This window comes from Lichenostomus cassidix, chromosome 4, assembly GCF_008360975.1.
Source record: "Lichenostomus cassidix isolate B80296 chromosome 4, HeHo_3.0, whole genome shotgun sequence".
Classification (NCBI taxonomy): Eukaryota; Metazoa; Chordata; class Aves; order Passeriformes; family Meliphagidae; genus Lichenostomus; species Lichenostomus cassidix.
Window position 1 is genome coordinate 351532 of NC_139484.1, and position 15315 is coordinate 366846.

Here is a 15315-nt window from a genome sequence, read left to right on the forward strand (position 1 = left end):
GGCTCCCACAAGGGCTTCCTCTCTCTTGAAGCTGAAAGCAAAACTCCCCAGTGACTCCAGCCCATGGTGCCAAAACAGGCTCATCCCCCTTCTCCTCTGAGCTGAGCCCTTCCTCACCACTGTAGCATTTCCCTGCTGAGGGTTCCTCTAAGGTCACTAATGCACTTATGAAAAGAAATCTCATTTTCTCTACCATAATATCTTAATGACAAAGAGCTGCTGTTCTGCATTTTGTGTTTTATTTTGTTTGGTTTTATATGGAAATTTTACATTAAACAAAAATTACATGACAGTAAAGGGGATGAGACGGCTCAGGGGATCAGTAATGGGCTGTGAAGCCTTTCCTTTCTAGGCCAGTGCTCCAGTTCATTCTAGGCTGTTTTAGCTGCATTTAATATAGGAAAAAGGCATGCTCATTTAAAAGGTCTGAGCTCTCTAAATGAATTAGATTTGAAATTACTGACCAGTGACAAAAATACCACTATGAAAATAACTCCACCAAGCAGCCACTTGCAAAAAACAAATGCAAGCAACATTTTACTAGAGCTGGATAATGATACAAAGGAAAATGCTCTGGATACATACTGGCTGCCCGGGGCATCCCATCTACCTCCCAGCCCAAATCTGTTACACAACTAGCTTTTGTAGGATGCCTGGAAGGTCTTCAAGCTCAGAGTGGGTCAGACCAAGGCAGGCAGGCAGTGACCAAAAATTATTCCTTTCTGACTTCACTCATCATCATGCAAATTGCAAATTCATAGCCTCAAGAACCTTGTAGGCAAATATTTAATTTCATATAAAATACATAGCCACATCCAAGCTTCAGGTGGCAACAGACTGCCTAGAGTCATGACAGCAACAAGAAACATAATAAAACAAGCAACTCATCAAACACCTTGATACTTCCAGTGACCCGTCAGACACACACTCAATGCAGAGACTGCACATCTACAATGAGTTGGAGAGAACTCTATCTTGTCAAAATGAGATATAACCTAGTAAAAATGAGTAAAGAAACCAGCTCCTAGCCCAGAACGCTATTTTCAGAAACTGCTTGCTTTTGTCTTGTCCTTAGGTACAAAAGTGTTGCAGTTTTCACTGTTTTAAATAATATGTAAACACAATAAAATAATTGAAACAAACTCTTCAATTCCCCCTCATACTCCATCAAAAAGGATTTTGCTCTGTTTTTTAATAGCGCTACACTTGAAACACCTATTATAAATAGGGAAATGTATTTCACAATATATCACCAGTGAATAAGCTCTAGCTCAGAGTAGGACTACAGATTCATTACTCCACAATAAATATAAATAAGGAGTTTAGTGAACATGGTGAGCACATGACTATTTATAGTGACATTTCAATAAGTCTAAATGTACAGGTACTTGAGAAGCAATAGAACTGTTATTACAACTTTGCACTATAAATGAAATCTAATAACACACAAATGAGAATGAATAGAAACTATTGTCAGAATATCAACTAAAAGTAGTGGAACATAAACAAATGGGTTTTCTAAATCAATCAGAATACTGAGGACTGATGTCCATGCCTAGAAATGGTTCCAAGTGTCATTTTTCATAGTGCCATAAGCATCTGATTTGACAGTCGATTACCTGCATTCAAACATCTTATTTGTAATATAGGTATTAGATCACCTACACTGTGAAATTCAGTATATGATGAATTGCTGCACGATGCTGTGCTACACTGGGTGCAGTCCTGTTATTTATCCACAATGCTTTTCAAAAACATGGTGAGGGCAAATAAGATTTGGGCTTGTTAAACAACAAGACAAGGGTTTGTTAAGTTTGTGAAAGAGATGATAAGAGAGAGCACCTTACAATGTCAGGGCAGTGAACACTTGATGCAAAAAATCTCTTTTAGTCCTCTGAATCAACAGCTAAGCCACCCATGTTGTGTGCCACAAAACAAACGATCTGTGCTTCAGCTTTCATTAGCTAAATAAATTCAGTATTTAATTCAGCCAGTGCTCAGTGCCACTGATATTAATGTCATCTAAATGGAGCTGTAATCAGACAGGAAAACCATTCAGTTCATATTTACATAAGATTTCTACAAACGAATTCTACTGAACAAGGAACAGCCATAATTAAACAAGAAAAACTGCTATCTAGATAAGAAGTGACACCAAAGAGGAACATGTCACACAGCTTGATAACAGAGGAAAAACATGGAACAGCTGAAATGTTGAATTTGTTAGAAAAGGTATTTCAGACAAACATGGCAGACAAATATTCTACCTCACCTAGGACATAGTCCAAATGCCTTTGAAATCAGTAGGATCCCCCTATTAAGGATCTTTGCAGACAGGGTTGTTAATCCTGGGAAGAGGTTGTCTAGAGCAGTTGTGCAGTCCCCATCCTTGGCCATGTTTAAGATTCAGCTAGACAAGACCTTGACCAGCCTTATTTGATGTGGAAACTTTCATCAGGAGACTTGGATAGGTGACCTCCAGAGGTCCCTTCCTATCTAATTCACAGTGTTATTTTAATAATATCCATACTAAATACAAGAGAGTTTCTTGACATCAATTCTTGGAGCTCCAGCACAGCTTTTCCATTGCTTAACCACCTGCTTCACAGATTTTTTTTTCCGTTTATCAGTTGTAATTCCTCTTGCTGCAGCTTGTGACTGTTGCCTGATATGTTGTCACTGGGTACCCTTGAGAAGAGCCTGGCTCTGTCTTCTCTTTAAATTCCCTTTCAGTTTTCAAAGACAGCAATTACATCTTCTCAGCCTTCCTTTCTCCAGATTAAACTGTGTCAGCTCTCTTCATAGATCACAAAACTACATCCCCTGAACCTTGACACTCTCCCATTGTTCCCTCTCTTTTCCCCACGTGGCCCCAGGCTGTAAAATTTTGTACCCATTTGCTCTTGTGCCAGAATGCGCATTTTGCTCATCCCCCTAACTCAGCACACTGACAGAAATACCACTGTCCCATTTTATCATTTCAATTTGCCAGATACAGCAGATATTTTTTGCCTCTTCCTATGGGACTGGCTTCTCAGTTTTCTGATCACCTTGGCAGTCTCTTGATCATCTGTGTCAATTACTCTCATATCCTGTGACCAATTAAAACATTCACATTTTTCATTCTCCTCTGCCATTTCCACCTGACAAGCCTCCAGCACTGAGAGAGAAATTCTTGTCATCAGTCACCTTTCGTCTGACCTTGATTTTTTTTTCTTTTTACCTTTTTCATTTCTCTCACACAGGTGTTGCCATTTATCAGGCATCTCCCTCCCCTTCTTCACAAACAAAGCTTCCCAGTGTCACCTATGCAGCAGATTTATCACCATGTGCCAGCCTTTTGATGGGATAAGAGGGAAGAGAAACAAGGTAATTTATGATATTACAATTTCTTCAAGGAAAAACAATACTAATAACTTGCCACCAGCCAACAAGTTCTTTCCCCACCACAAAAAAATATAGCTTCCCTCTTTTGTTACGAGATGAGTAACTGATTAGTCTTGCACTATCCCCTCACCTCAACAATCTCAATTAATACATGGTAATTAGCATATAATGCCACATTAAATGTGTGCATAAATCCCAATATTAGCTTTACTGCGTATCTTTCATCTCAAAAAAAAAAAGAAAAAGCCCCAGTAAAATATCATTACAAAAATGATGGTTAGTATTTTGTTGAAGTCATGGAAGACGTGAAAAAAATGCAACTTGAATATCATAGGAAAGATTAATAGATTTTAATAAAGAAGTCGACAACTGAGTGAGCTCCCTGAATGAAGACTCTAGCCACTTAACAGCAAAATCTCTCTTTTTGTTTTATCTCTTATTTTTCTTCTTTTCCCTCTTGATACATTCTACAGACATTGACCAGACAAAATAATCATCTAGAAATTTCTTGGGGAATGACTTTCCAGGGTTCAGATTAATGACTGCAAGCATCAGGTATAAAAGCAGGGGGGAACGAAAACATGCACACAAAAACCTTTACAACACCTAATTCAAGGAAGCCTATTTAAAAATATTATATTTGAACATGCCAATTCAGTAGATGTCAGTAAAGATTTTTGCCTCAAGTTATTTTCTTTGTTTCCTGTTTCTTTATGTAGTTAAATCAGCAAATATAAATGTCTTCAGACAAAATTATCTTACATCAAACAAATATTGACATGACTTTTAAGATCAGTTGCTGCAAGGCCAGGATTTAAAAACAAATTAAATTTGATGTATGCCATTTTGAAGGTCATTTAGAGAGGTGTATGCTGCACCTATTTTACAATGCAATCCGCAGGGAAGCAAACTCATTGAATGCTGCAAGGAGACATTGCAATAATGAAGATAATTATGGTAATAGGGAGGTAGGTAATAGGGGCTTAATTAGATCAGAACTAGCATATTATTTAGAGAAAAAGAAATTGCAGCTCATTCAATTAAAAGTAAGTGACAACAACTCAGGTCAGTATTTATTTCAAGTTCAGAGTTAACGTGCTTTCTTGTATCTTTAAAGGGACTGAGATATCACCGCAAAAGACAGTAAAAATATTTAATTGTCATCCAGCATAGTCTAGTGTCACTGAATATGATGATCTTATCTGCCCCAGAATACTGCCATTCTGATAGAGGCTGTGCACACACCTAATTTCCTGATTTTCCTTTTTGATCTCAATAGTTTTCAGTAGTAGAAGTGAGAAGGCATGAATCCTTTGTGATTTGGTGAGTAGCTAAAGGAATAAATAAATGTCATTCCTGAAACGTGCCCTCACAGCAAAGGAAGAATTTCTATGAGATGAGCAGAGGTGGAAGTGAGCAGAACAACTCTGAAGATGGTCAGTGTCCACATGAACTGGTGCACTATGCTGCAATGGCATTACTCACCTTCCCCTGGGGAAAAGCAACCCCGCCTTCCCTCAGACAGCTGTTCCCAACAGCCTTTTGATTATTCCCATTTGAAATGTGAATTTAGTGCCATAAAAATACATATCTGACCAGCAATCAGTACGTAATCCGTAGAGCCACTGCTCTGCCTTGCCACATGACTCTGAAAGGTGATGGAAAACAAGAGCGAGGTGGAAAGAAATTGCTCAAAATTTCGTTGTTCTGTACCCTGGACAGACATTTATTTCTGAGGGATTCTGATTTATTAGCATCCTCTGACCCTTATGTAAAACTAACTTTATGAGATGCATGATGACACAGCAGAGTGGAACAGAAGAGAAAACCAGTGCATGCTACTTCAGGGTTATGCCTTTAGCGTGGGAAGACCAACTAAGACAGCTCTGCTTTCATTGCATCATTTCATTTACAGAAGTTACTTTCACTTTTCTCTCCAGTGTCCTCTGCAGGTATCTCAGCTTAGGGTTAAGACAGTCACCAACAAATGTGCTGTCAGGAAAGCTCTTGACTAGACAAATACCTTTGTCAGGCTGTGTAGGGCAGTCCTCACAGAGTCTTGTCCTGTTATCTCGGTCAGCCAGACAGTTGGCATTAAGCAAAGACACGACAGTTCTGATCCTCTGTAAGGTAACAAGGAATGATAACAGTTCAGAGACACACTCACTGTCCTTTCACTGCTTCTCTCACAAAGGTAACTAAAACCACCTCTAAAGATGAGGCTGACTCTCATTACTTTCTGCACTTATCTTTGAAACAAGTCTGCAACAACTCCCCAGAGAGCAGTGCAGTACTGCTAATGGACATTCCATAAGCTCTAAATTGGCTATTCTCATCTAATTTTTTTTATTCACTTTTATTACAGCCGTAGGCCACTCTACTGGTTCTGAAAATAAGATGTTTTACTCCTTTACTGCTCATGAGTGAAGTGACAAACACCTGCCATCTAGAGGGTGGTTTCTGGAACATATCCGAGGCAGATACTGTTTCACAGGATAAAATAACACTAAGATAAAAATCTTAGTGTCCATAGGCCTCCTAAGGGTTTTTCTAGATTTCTCTTTTTTTTTTTTTCATTCATGAGTTTATGTAAAAATGCCTAGTCACATCTCTGTAGGTAAAATAGTTGTTTCTTTAACAGCTCCATTTATTCATGAGAGCAGATCAGCTGACTAGGATGATGATTCTAAAATAGATTAAAACTTCATTTGTATTTTTTCCAATGCTATAACATTTATCCTCATTGTGTTCTTGCATTCACGCTGCATAAAACAGACTGGAATGGTCACAAGCGGACTACAAGAATATTGATGACTAATGGCATTCATTAAGAAAAGTTAGAATTACACAAAAAAGCTCTAACATCTCACAAAAAATCGTATTTTCTACTTTGGTTGTGTCATAAATTGGGTCTCAAAAACCAATCAGAGACGTAGATCCAATTAGAGAATTTATTAATTGAGCAAGCAGTTATCAGCCAAGACAGAGCTGGGCGGGGGAGACCAGTCCCTTGCTAGCCTACCGCACCGCGCCCAAAGGTTACAGGCAATTATCTTTTATAGTCCTTTTCACCCCCTCCCTTGCGTCCCCTCGGGGGTCTTGATTGATGTCTCTTCGGGTGTCGTCGTTGGCCGCTGAGCCGTTTAGTGCTGTCGTTCTCTGCGTTGTTTGGTTTCTATCGTGGGGTACGCAAGCTCTCGGGGCGGGGGGGCGGGGAGGCTTTCTTGCATGCATAGCAGTTTAGGCTGTGACTATCTCGTGGGAATTGCTTAAGGCTGCTGACCGGCCTTGTGGGGGGGTTTCTTAAGTCCGGGCTGCCTTGTAAAGGGAGTTGCTGTGCTGTGCTTGTACAAGGTCATTTCGCGAGCCTTAAGTGTCACTGCTTAGTTTTAAAACAAAAGCTATTTCTGTCAAAGCAAAACTCAGCAAAAGTAAAGAAGCAAGAGTTAAGAATTCAACTTATTAATTCTTCATGAACTCTACCTTCTGTAATCTATCACAGTTGTTAGTTAAACAGCGTGTGGCCATGGCTACTGACAAGAGTTTAAAATTACTTCTCTGCACACTTTCTCACAAAGAAGAAATGTCCAGTTAAGTGATCACCACATTTTTTTTGTCTCAAAGCAAGAATGCTGCTTTCTGTGCATCCCACTAACCTGCTGTGAAGATCACATCTTGAAGGAAAAGCATGGCAATCAAACAAATTGTTGTGGGAGAATCAACAGTGGCCTCACAGAAGAGTCCTCCTGGACAGGCAATGAAAACCTGTCTCATTAAGCCAAAATCACATTGCATAATCAGCAGCCAGGTGCTTTCTTTCAGGAAGAATTGCATGATCAAGTACAATGTGAAGCAATGCAGCTGCCCTACTTGAGTGAATGGATCATCAAAGCACACAAAGCAATGCCTAGAACTTATTTGTATTAAATATGTATCAAACCCTTCCTAGGCAAAAGGCCATGAAATACAGTGGAATGTAATCCATGTACTCATCTTCCTTTAAATATCTATACAATACATCTTCTAATTATTTTCATGAAGGGTTTTCTAAGCAATATCCATCTGTGACAGCGACTTGCATGACTTCAGATGACACAGAGTTGTGGGCATGTTTTTTTATAGCACGGATATAATTTCCCTCTTTAAGATCCCTTGTATTCCTAGCATTAAGATTAATCAATACTTCACTTTAAAAACAGCTGAAGCCAGAGATGAAATATATCAGAGATAACTTTTCAGGTGCCAATTACAATCCCAACTAATCGTTGCATTTACTATGCCCAAAATTTGGTCTCTTGACAAGGGAAAGCTGTCGTGCAATTGCCTCGAAAGCAAAAAAAAAAAAAATTGAGGAGGGACCGTGCAGTGGGCAGTAACACCGAGGCAAACAGTTCGTCAAAGGCCTTTCCTGACGGCCACGCCGCAGCTCCGTGAGGAGACAGGACAGAGCCGTGGCCCTGGCCGGCTCGGAACGTTCCCGGCGGGCGCGCGGGCCGGGCGGGCAGCACTCCGCGGCGCACCGCCGCTTCCGGCTTCCGCACGGCCGCCCGAGGCAGGTGCGAGCGGGCCGGGCCCGGGGCGCGGAGGCGCGTTGGTGTTTCCAGGGAGCCGCGCTGGGGGGCTGACGGTCCCGGTTCCGCGCAGCTTCCGTGCCCGAGCAAGCGAAGCGGTGTCCGGCTACCCCACAGCTAAGTGCCGGGAAACGCGGAGCTCGGTGATCCAGGTTGGCAGCGTGATGTAGCACGGTTTGGGGGGTGAAAGGAGTGAAGATGAGGGAAAGCGCTAAAAGCTGAACGCCAGCGGTGTGCGTGTGCAGGCGAAGAGCAGATCTGCTGTCGGCGCTTCTCCTTCCAGCCTCGGAGCGGGTCTTGTCCGGCTCCCGGCGGGACGAGGTGCCGTTCCCGGGGAGGGAATGGGCCGGAGAGGCGCCTGAGGAGAGCCCCGCACACCTGGGCACTCACAGCACAGCAGCCCGCAGATGCTGCGGGCCCACAGTGGAGTTTTAGCCACCTTGCTTCCAAAAGACGGAGTAAATCATGGTCATCACAGTGCCTGGAAGATGATGGTTGCATTATTAGGGCGTTGAGTCCATGATTCCGTCTAAATATGAAGTACTGTTTATACAGTTTTTTGGGGGTTTTTAAGTTGTAATTTTGTACAAGTGATGAAACAGATTTTGAATGCATATAGGGTGGAAGCTGCTTAATGGTCAAGCACAAGAAGCCTTGAAATGTAGAAAGCCTCTTCTGGGTGGTGGTATTTGTGGCATGACAAGGGTAGCCCCACAGTTCCCTTCCCCCCCGTGAATAGCTCGTTTTAGCTGTTCGTGACGTCTGTGACAGCACGGTGGACAGAGTAACACCGATATTGAGGCAAGGCACTCTCCTGCTCAGCACAGAAGATCCAGGAACCTGCTGGTGCAGTCAGGATATGTCTTTGGGACCTCACCAAGGACAAGAAGGCGTGACTTCAGCAGAACTTAGATACCAGACATTGTTAATGCACCTCACATAGCATGATTACCAGTCAAAATTCTCCAGCAGCCCTTGGAGCTAAGGTGGGAACTCTGTGGTCTTTGCCCATGGCTACCTTAGCAAATAATGCAGCAGGAGAGGAACAGGAGGTGCAAATTTACAGAATGGAACACAGTGCTGGGGATCCAATACCCACATAACACGTTTTAGGGCTTTTCCTTTGAACTGCTGTTCACCTCATTCCTACACAGTCTCCCTATACCTGAGCTCTGCTACCTTGTGCCACAGCCTCAGCCATTAAGGTGGAGAGCCATGCTCACTCCTGCAGCTGCTGCTCTGACCCAGACACTGCAGCATTTCACTCCTGAGTAGGAAACTCCAAATGGAGAAACAGCCCTCGTGCAGAATGCTCCCAATTCAGGAGCTCAGTGCTCTATAGGGCAGCACAGTCGTACCCTCTGGAGGCCTGGGCCTACAACCTTGTATTATAGGTCCTCCAGATGCACTTTTCTCTCCCATGTGCCCTTCAGGGCAGCTGGGCTGCAGACAAATTCCACTGGGTCTTTCCTGCCTGAGTTTTTGGTAACAGTATGCCAAAAGTGGAGGTAGGACACACTGCAGAGGCATTTGAATACTACTTAGTGGTTTCAAAAGAGGTGATACTCTGATTTGAAAGGAATTGAAGGTAAACAGGGTTTCTGCTGTCATAATTTCTGAAATCATAACACTACTCACATGGACTAGTTGAGCTCTAGTCCAAAGATGGTAAATTTCTTAAAGAATTTGAACTCAGGGCAAAGGCAACAAACAACTTAAGTGAAAGCTTAGAGGAAAAGAGTGATTAGAGTATTGATCTATAGGATGCTATTATTGGATGGTGTTTAAAAGCCTGGATTCACTGAACAGCTTTGCTAAAAGGATGTGACATTGCAGTTCTGTTGTTAGTTTAGTGCAACTTTATGAAAACTGCCATCTAAAATTTTTCATAATCTGTGTCCTCAGTAGGCACTGGGGCAGTGCTTTTGATGAACACAGTTTGTAATTTTGGTACTGTCCATTATAAGGTAATGTGAAGAAGTTGAGGTATAAATACTAACCATTAGATTCTGTTGTTAAATCAGCATTTGAGTGGTTTGAAAATTAGTGTGGAGCCTCATATTGGACTCCCAGTGTCAGAAATGTCACACTCTAAAATAATGACAGTTGCACAGCAATATAATTTTGACTACAAAATGTGACACTAATACGATTTAAACACAGTGCAAAATGCTACAGAGTGAGAAAACTGATTGATGTTTGCTATCAAAAGCAAATTTTAGTCTCTGGTCAGGCCAATATATTTCTGTGTTCAGGAAAGTTAAGATTCTTAGGTTTATTGTATAAGATCTTTTGAATGAAAATACTGATTTTTCTTCCAAGTTGAAGCTGCTAGATTTGCCTGTTGCTGCAACTGGCCTTACAGACGCTTAGTAAACAGGCAAGTCAAACCAAAACCAGAGGTCCATCACAAACAAACCTACAGACAGAGTGGTTTCATTTTTTTTAAGGCAAAACTCTTCAAAGACAAACACAAAGTTCAGGACAGCTAAGTCTTCCAGATCACAAGATTCTTTATGGTTCATCACATGGCTCTTCCTCGTGGATTGACCCCTTATTCTACATTTCAGAAGAAACTTTCAGACAAGGAAATGAATGGAGATGAAGAACAGCTAATGCAGGAGCTACAAGATCCAGGTTTAGTGCTGGATGTGTCACGTGTATCCATGCATTTACATACTTAGTTTTGTGTGCATTCATTCTATACCTATTTTTCCCCCCACAGATAGTGAAATATGCCTAAAAAAAAGACTGGTGCTCGTAAGAAAGCTGAGAACCGTAGGGAACGTGAAAAGCAGATAAGAGCTTCAAGAGCCAACATAGACTTGGCCAAACATCCTTGTAATGCTTCAATGGTAAGTTAACCTAAAGTATTCTATATTAAAAAAACCTATTTTCAATTGTATAAACATAGTGATAGTACCTTCACTGCATTTAATGCTGCTAGAATGTCATTCTTCGTACTATCCTTCCTTTATAATTAAGGTTATGTTTGCACCAGACAGAATATTGAATAAAAGGTTTGGATCCTAATCATAAATCCCTGTGGAGGTCTATACCTTTTATGTATTTTACCTAGAATGAAAATAATTACCAGTGTTTTATTTCTTCTCTTTAGGAATGTGATAAGTGCCAGAGGTAAGAATTTTTACCCTTCTAAAGCCAGTAGTTTAGTATTTGTTTCAAACATTTTACAGGTCTTTTTTAATGCTTTGTTTTAAAGCTTAATGCTTTCTTTTTGGCTTTTTTTCCCTCCATGTGCCTAGACGACAGAAGAATAGAGCTTTTTGTTACTTCTGCAATTCTGTTCAGAAATTGCCCATTTGTGCACAATGTGGTGAGTAGAAATAACGAATGAAAACAAGCTGTCTTCAGTCCTGTTTGTGGTATTAAATTCTCAATACCTGTATTACAGTAGCTTTGTCTCAAAGTACCTCTCTGATGTGGAGCAGGTTCTTTTGAATCTGCTGTGAATATCCTCCTTGAGAAGTGATCTTGTTTGATCAGTGTGTATGCCTTTAACCCCCAGAGGATCATGGTCTTGTCTTCTTTGGGAAAAACTTGTCTCACTTCCTTTTAGGCTTGAGAAATCTGACTGACTGTTTTCCTAGATTGAGCATGTGGAGCATTGTTTCATAACAGCAGCAAAATTAAAAATGCTCTGACTGCTAGCAAGGCACCAATAAATACTGCTTTTTTAGGGATTATAATTTCTGATCAGTTCAATATAAATTAAAGCAACAATACATTATTCACCTTAAATGGGTTGTAATGTAATATACAACTCTAGTTATTTATGTGGACTGGAGGGCTGGTGCTTTAAAATTACAAGAGAAGGACTCCTAGTGACAGAACTGCTCTGAATCAGGCTAAAATGCCCCTTGGTTTTGAACATCTGCCTGCTTGCAGATGTTGATACTCATTTCATACTGAGGTGACTTTTGTTGTTCCACTGTTTCAACACATCATTGCAGATTTTCAGTTTGTCATTAAGCAATTTGGCTGTTTTGGAGTTTGACTCACAGAGCTGCTGACATGTGCAGCTTCCAGTGCCTTTGTTGTGCCTGCAGATAGCGAGCATTTCTGGAAGCCAGGCTGCTCGTGTGCAGTGGCACTGTGTCATCCTTCATAAGTGTCCCTTCTGTCACAGTCCAGTGAAGTACTGAAAACATGCTCTCTATCTTATGGTTCCTGCCTGTGCATTGAATCTATCTTAATCGGAAATATTTTTCTAGAGGAAAAACATTCCTGTCGACAACCATATCATATTGAGACCCAGGGTTTTCCAAACAAAGACCATTAGACCTGTTTGATGCTTAATCAAGCCTTGGGGACTATAAACAGACAGCATCTTTCTTAGGGAAGCCCCTGAGGGATGGGAGCAGGGTAGCTCTGTTCCAGTGCTCCACACCCAGTAATGCCCCCCCACCTCTCACTGCCCAGCTCAGCTGCTTTTATGATGGGACAGAGCTAACAGCAGTTTTAAACACAACTTTTTAAGGTGTCATTTCTGGAGTTTGACCTTAGTTTTGTTCTTTGATTTGTTTTGACGTTTGAAATTTTTGCCAGTGCCACAAAACATAGAGCAAGACCAACACATTCCCTTACTATCTCAGTACAGGGGCAAGAGGTTTGACTGAAAACAAACAATAATTTAAGCCAAGGGAGGCGTGAAGGTGGGTTGCAGAATGCAGCTATAATGCAAACATCTTTGTTTGCATTATTTTTACCTAGATTTACAGTTAAGCACAGGCATTTAGTTGAAGTTGTGTTCTTATGTGAACACACATTCTCCTTTTTTTTTAAAATTGTTACATAGTTTGATTGCTTGCCTTTTTCTTAAACAGGAAAAACCAAATGCATGATGAAGTCTTCTGACTGTGTTATAAAACATGCTGGTGTGTACAGTACTGGACTAGCTATGGTGGTATGTATACAAAATTGCAGCCTTTTGTGCTCTATGAGGATATTCTGTGCACATTTTCCTGGAAAAAAAGATAAAACAAATTTATGGAATGATAGCATGTAGCCAAATTTGGTTTTTTGCTTTTTTTTTTTTTTTTTTTTAATGAGAGCTAATCATAGCTTCAGGCCTTTGAAGTTTTGTTCTTAGAAGGACAAGTTGGTGGCTGCATTCTGGAAAGCAAGATATGACATGTCACAGCCTCTGGATTAAATGGACTAAATTCCTGTCCTGTTTCTGCCTGCAGCTGGCAGTCAGCTGTTCTCAGGAACACAGGCAGCCTTTACACTCTGGCATTCCTGGGCTCATCACATGCATTCACTGATGCAAGAGTGAATGCATCAACAGTTAAATCTGGATTCACCATTGTTTTCTTAGCTTCGTGTGCATGTAATGCACATGGTAGGTAGTTGCCTATGGGCCGAGAAGGCTTCGTAAAGGCCACAGTTAAGGGTAGCTGATGTAGTGATCACGTATTTTAATGAAAATGAAAGTTAAAGATTCTAACTTACTTCTAAAGAGGTACTTGATCCTTGCCCTCTGCAGAGCTTGTGCGCTGATATAGCAGAGTTTTTTTGCGTTTAAAATCCAAATGAGTGATTTCAGCTATAAGAGTCTTGAGGCATTTTTCAGGTCTTCGTTGAAATTCCGTTTTTGCCAGAACATCGTTACCATTTGTGGATCTCAGGTTTCAGCTGGAGGACACAATGTTCCATGTGCAAAATGTGCAATAAGAAATAAAAAACCAGAAAAGGAGATAGGTACCCGATTGATCTGCATCATACTTAACCCTGCAGAAATTAATGACTAACAAACATGAACTGTGGAACAGCTTGGTTGGAACACTGATAAGGTTAAATACTCTCTTACTCAACCAAAACAAGCCCACTGAGAGAATGGATACTAGGACACATTGAGGATTATGGTATAAGTCTCTCTCTAGTAGGCATTGCAGAAGTCCTGAGATCATATCTTGCTTTGCTTGCAGGGTGCAATCTGTGATTTCTGTGAAGCCTGGGTGTGTCACGGGAGGAAGTGTCTCAGCACTCACGCGTGTATGTGCCCTCTGGCAGATGCAGAATGCATCGAATGTGAAAGAAGTGTCTGGGAGCATGGTAGGTTGCTCACATTTAAAAGTAAGATTACACGTTTTTCTTCACATTGCTTAAGTTGCTGCACCTGTATTCTTAACATAGCCTTTTTAGTCTTCACTGATTAGTCTTTGCAGTATGTTTGTTCAAAGCAAGGATTCTCTCTGGTTTAAAAATAGATTTTATGCAGTGGGGAAGGTAAATGACCTGCTCAAGAACATACAGTGCTCAACTCAGGGATGATTATGTAATCTTAATTATAATGGTTCTATCAGCTTAATTAATCACATAGTTAAGCACTGCATGAAATTGCCAACACAATTTTCTGCTGTTCTCACTCTGTTCTTCTGCACTAACACATGTATTTGGATTCCCAGTTGCTTAGGAAACCATACTGGTCTCCATTTGTGGAATCCTTTAAAATGTTTATTTCAAGTGTATAGCAGAGGTGAGAGCTTTAGAGGGAAGAAGACTGGAGAAGAATGTGATCTGATTTAAGAAAAACACTTAATGCTGCAGTTGAATTAAAATGAAGAAAAGTACTAGAAGTAATACTTGGTTTATAGTTATGCTGTCTTATATTGTAGGATATGAGGTATTTTTCAGTGTAAAAATGGATGGCAGTGTCTAATTTAGAACTTTGTTGAAGAATCTATGACAGAAGGGAGAACTGGTCTTCAGTCAAAACTACCGCCTAAATTGTTTGCAGGGCAGGACTTGATGCCTCTGCCCATTGCTGATTATTTTGCCTTGATAAATCTTTCAGGAGGCAGAATATTTGCCTGCTCTTTTTGCCATGATTTCCTTTGTGAAGATGATCAGTTTGAGCATCAAGCCAGCTGCCAAGTTCTGGAAGCAGAGACATTTAAATGTAAGTTAGTTATTCATAGTTGCTTTCACCACAGCCAAGCAGACTCTCCACTTGTTTCCTCTGTGCTTCAGAATACTCTCCATCACCTTTCCCAGGTAGATTTTGCCACCACTGGGGCAAAAGGAGGGAAGGGCCTGTTTCCTATGTGCTGGCTTATGGTATCCAGTTATCCCAACTAAAATTTTTTCTCTTTCATGAACCTTCCTCCATGCTAGAGCATACAGGGCAGTTGTCTTCCTGCCAGGCTCTTGCAGGCCTCTCATGGGAAGCTGCCTTTGCAGGAGCCAGCAGTCTCCAAAGTTGCAGTGTTAGCAGTGGCCAGGACTGCAGCAAAACAACTGGAACTGCTGATGCTGCTTTTTCACTCCACAAAACTCTTCAGGCAGAAGGAGCTGTTTTCCACTCTTCTGACCCAATGATGACCTATGCGGC

At 41.0% G+C, this 15315-nt stretch overlaps 1 protein-coding gene and 1 long non-coding RNA gene across 4 annotated transcripts in view; one reads left to right on the forward strand and one right to left on the reverse strand.

Annotated features, from left to right (window-relative positions):
- Window positions 1-265: 265 nt before the first annotated feature.
- Window positions 266-7224, reverse strand: LOC146437636 (uncharacterized). The gene is made up of 3 exons (XR_014851453.1): window positions 7044-7224; window positions 5411-5510; window positions 266-3337 (listed from the first exon to the last, which is right to left on the reverse strand). It is a non-coding gene; the product is annotated as an uncharacterized LOC146437636 (long non-coding RNA).
- Window positions 7225-7874: 650 nt separating this feature from the next.
- Window positions 7875-15315, forward strand: part of NOAZFP (nucleolar atypical zinc finger) — a 19458-nt gene continuing 12017 nt past the window's right edge. The window contains exons 1-8 of one of the 3 annotated variants that reach the window (XM_085057487.1): window positions 7951-8110; window positions 10529-10595; window positions 10684-10813; window positions 11077-11096; window positions 11225-11295; window positions 12806-12885; window positions 13910-14036; window positions 14779-14883. In XM_085057487.1, the coding sequence (XP_084913613.1) occupies window positions 10694-10813; window positions 11077-11096; window positions 11225-11295; window positions 12806-12885; window positions 13910-14036; window positions 14779-14883 (523 nt within the window). In that variant the 5' untranslated portion in view covers window positions 7951-8110; window positions 10529-10595; window positions 10684-10693. The other 2 variants (XM_085057488.1, XM_085057486.1) reach the window with 2 other exon arrangements.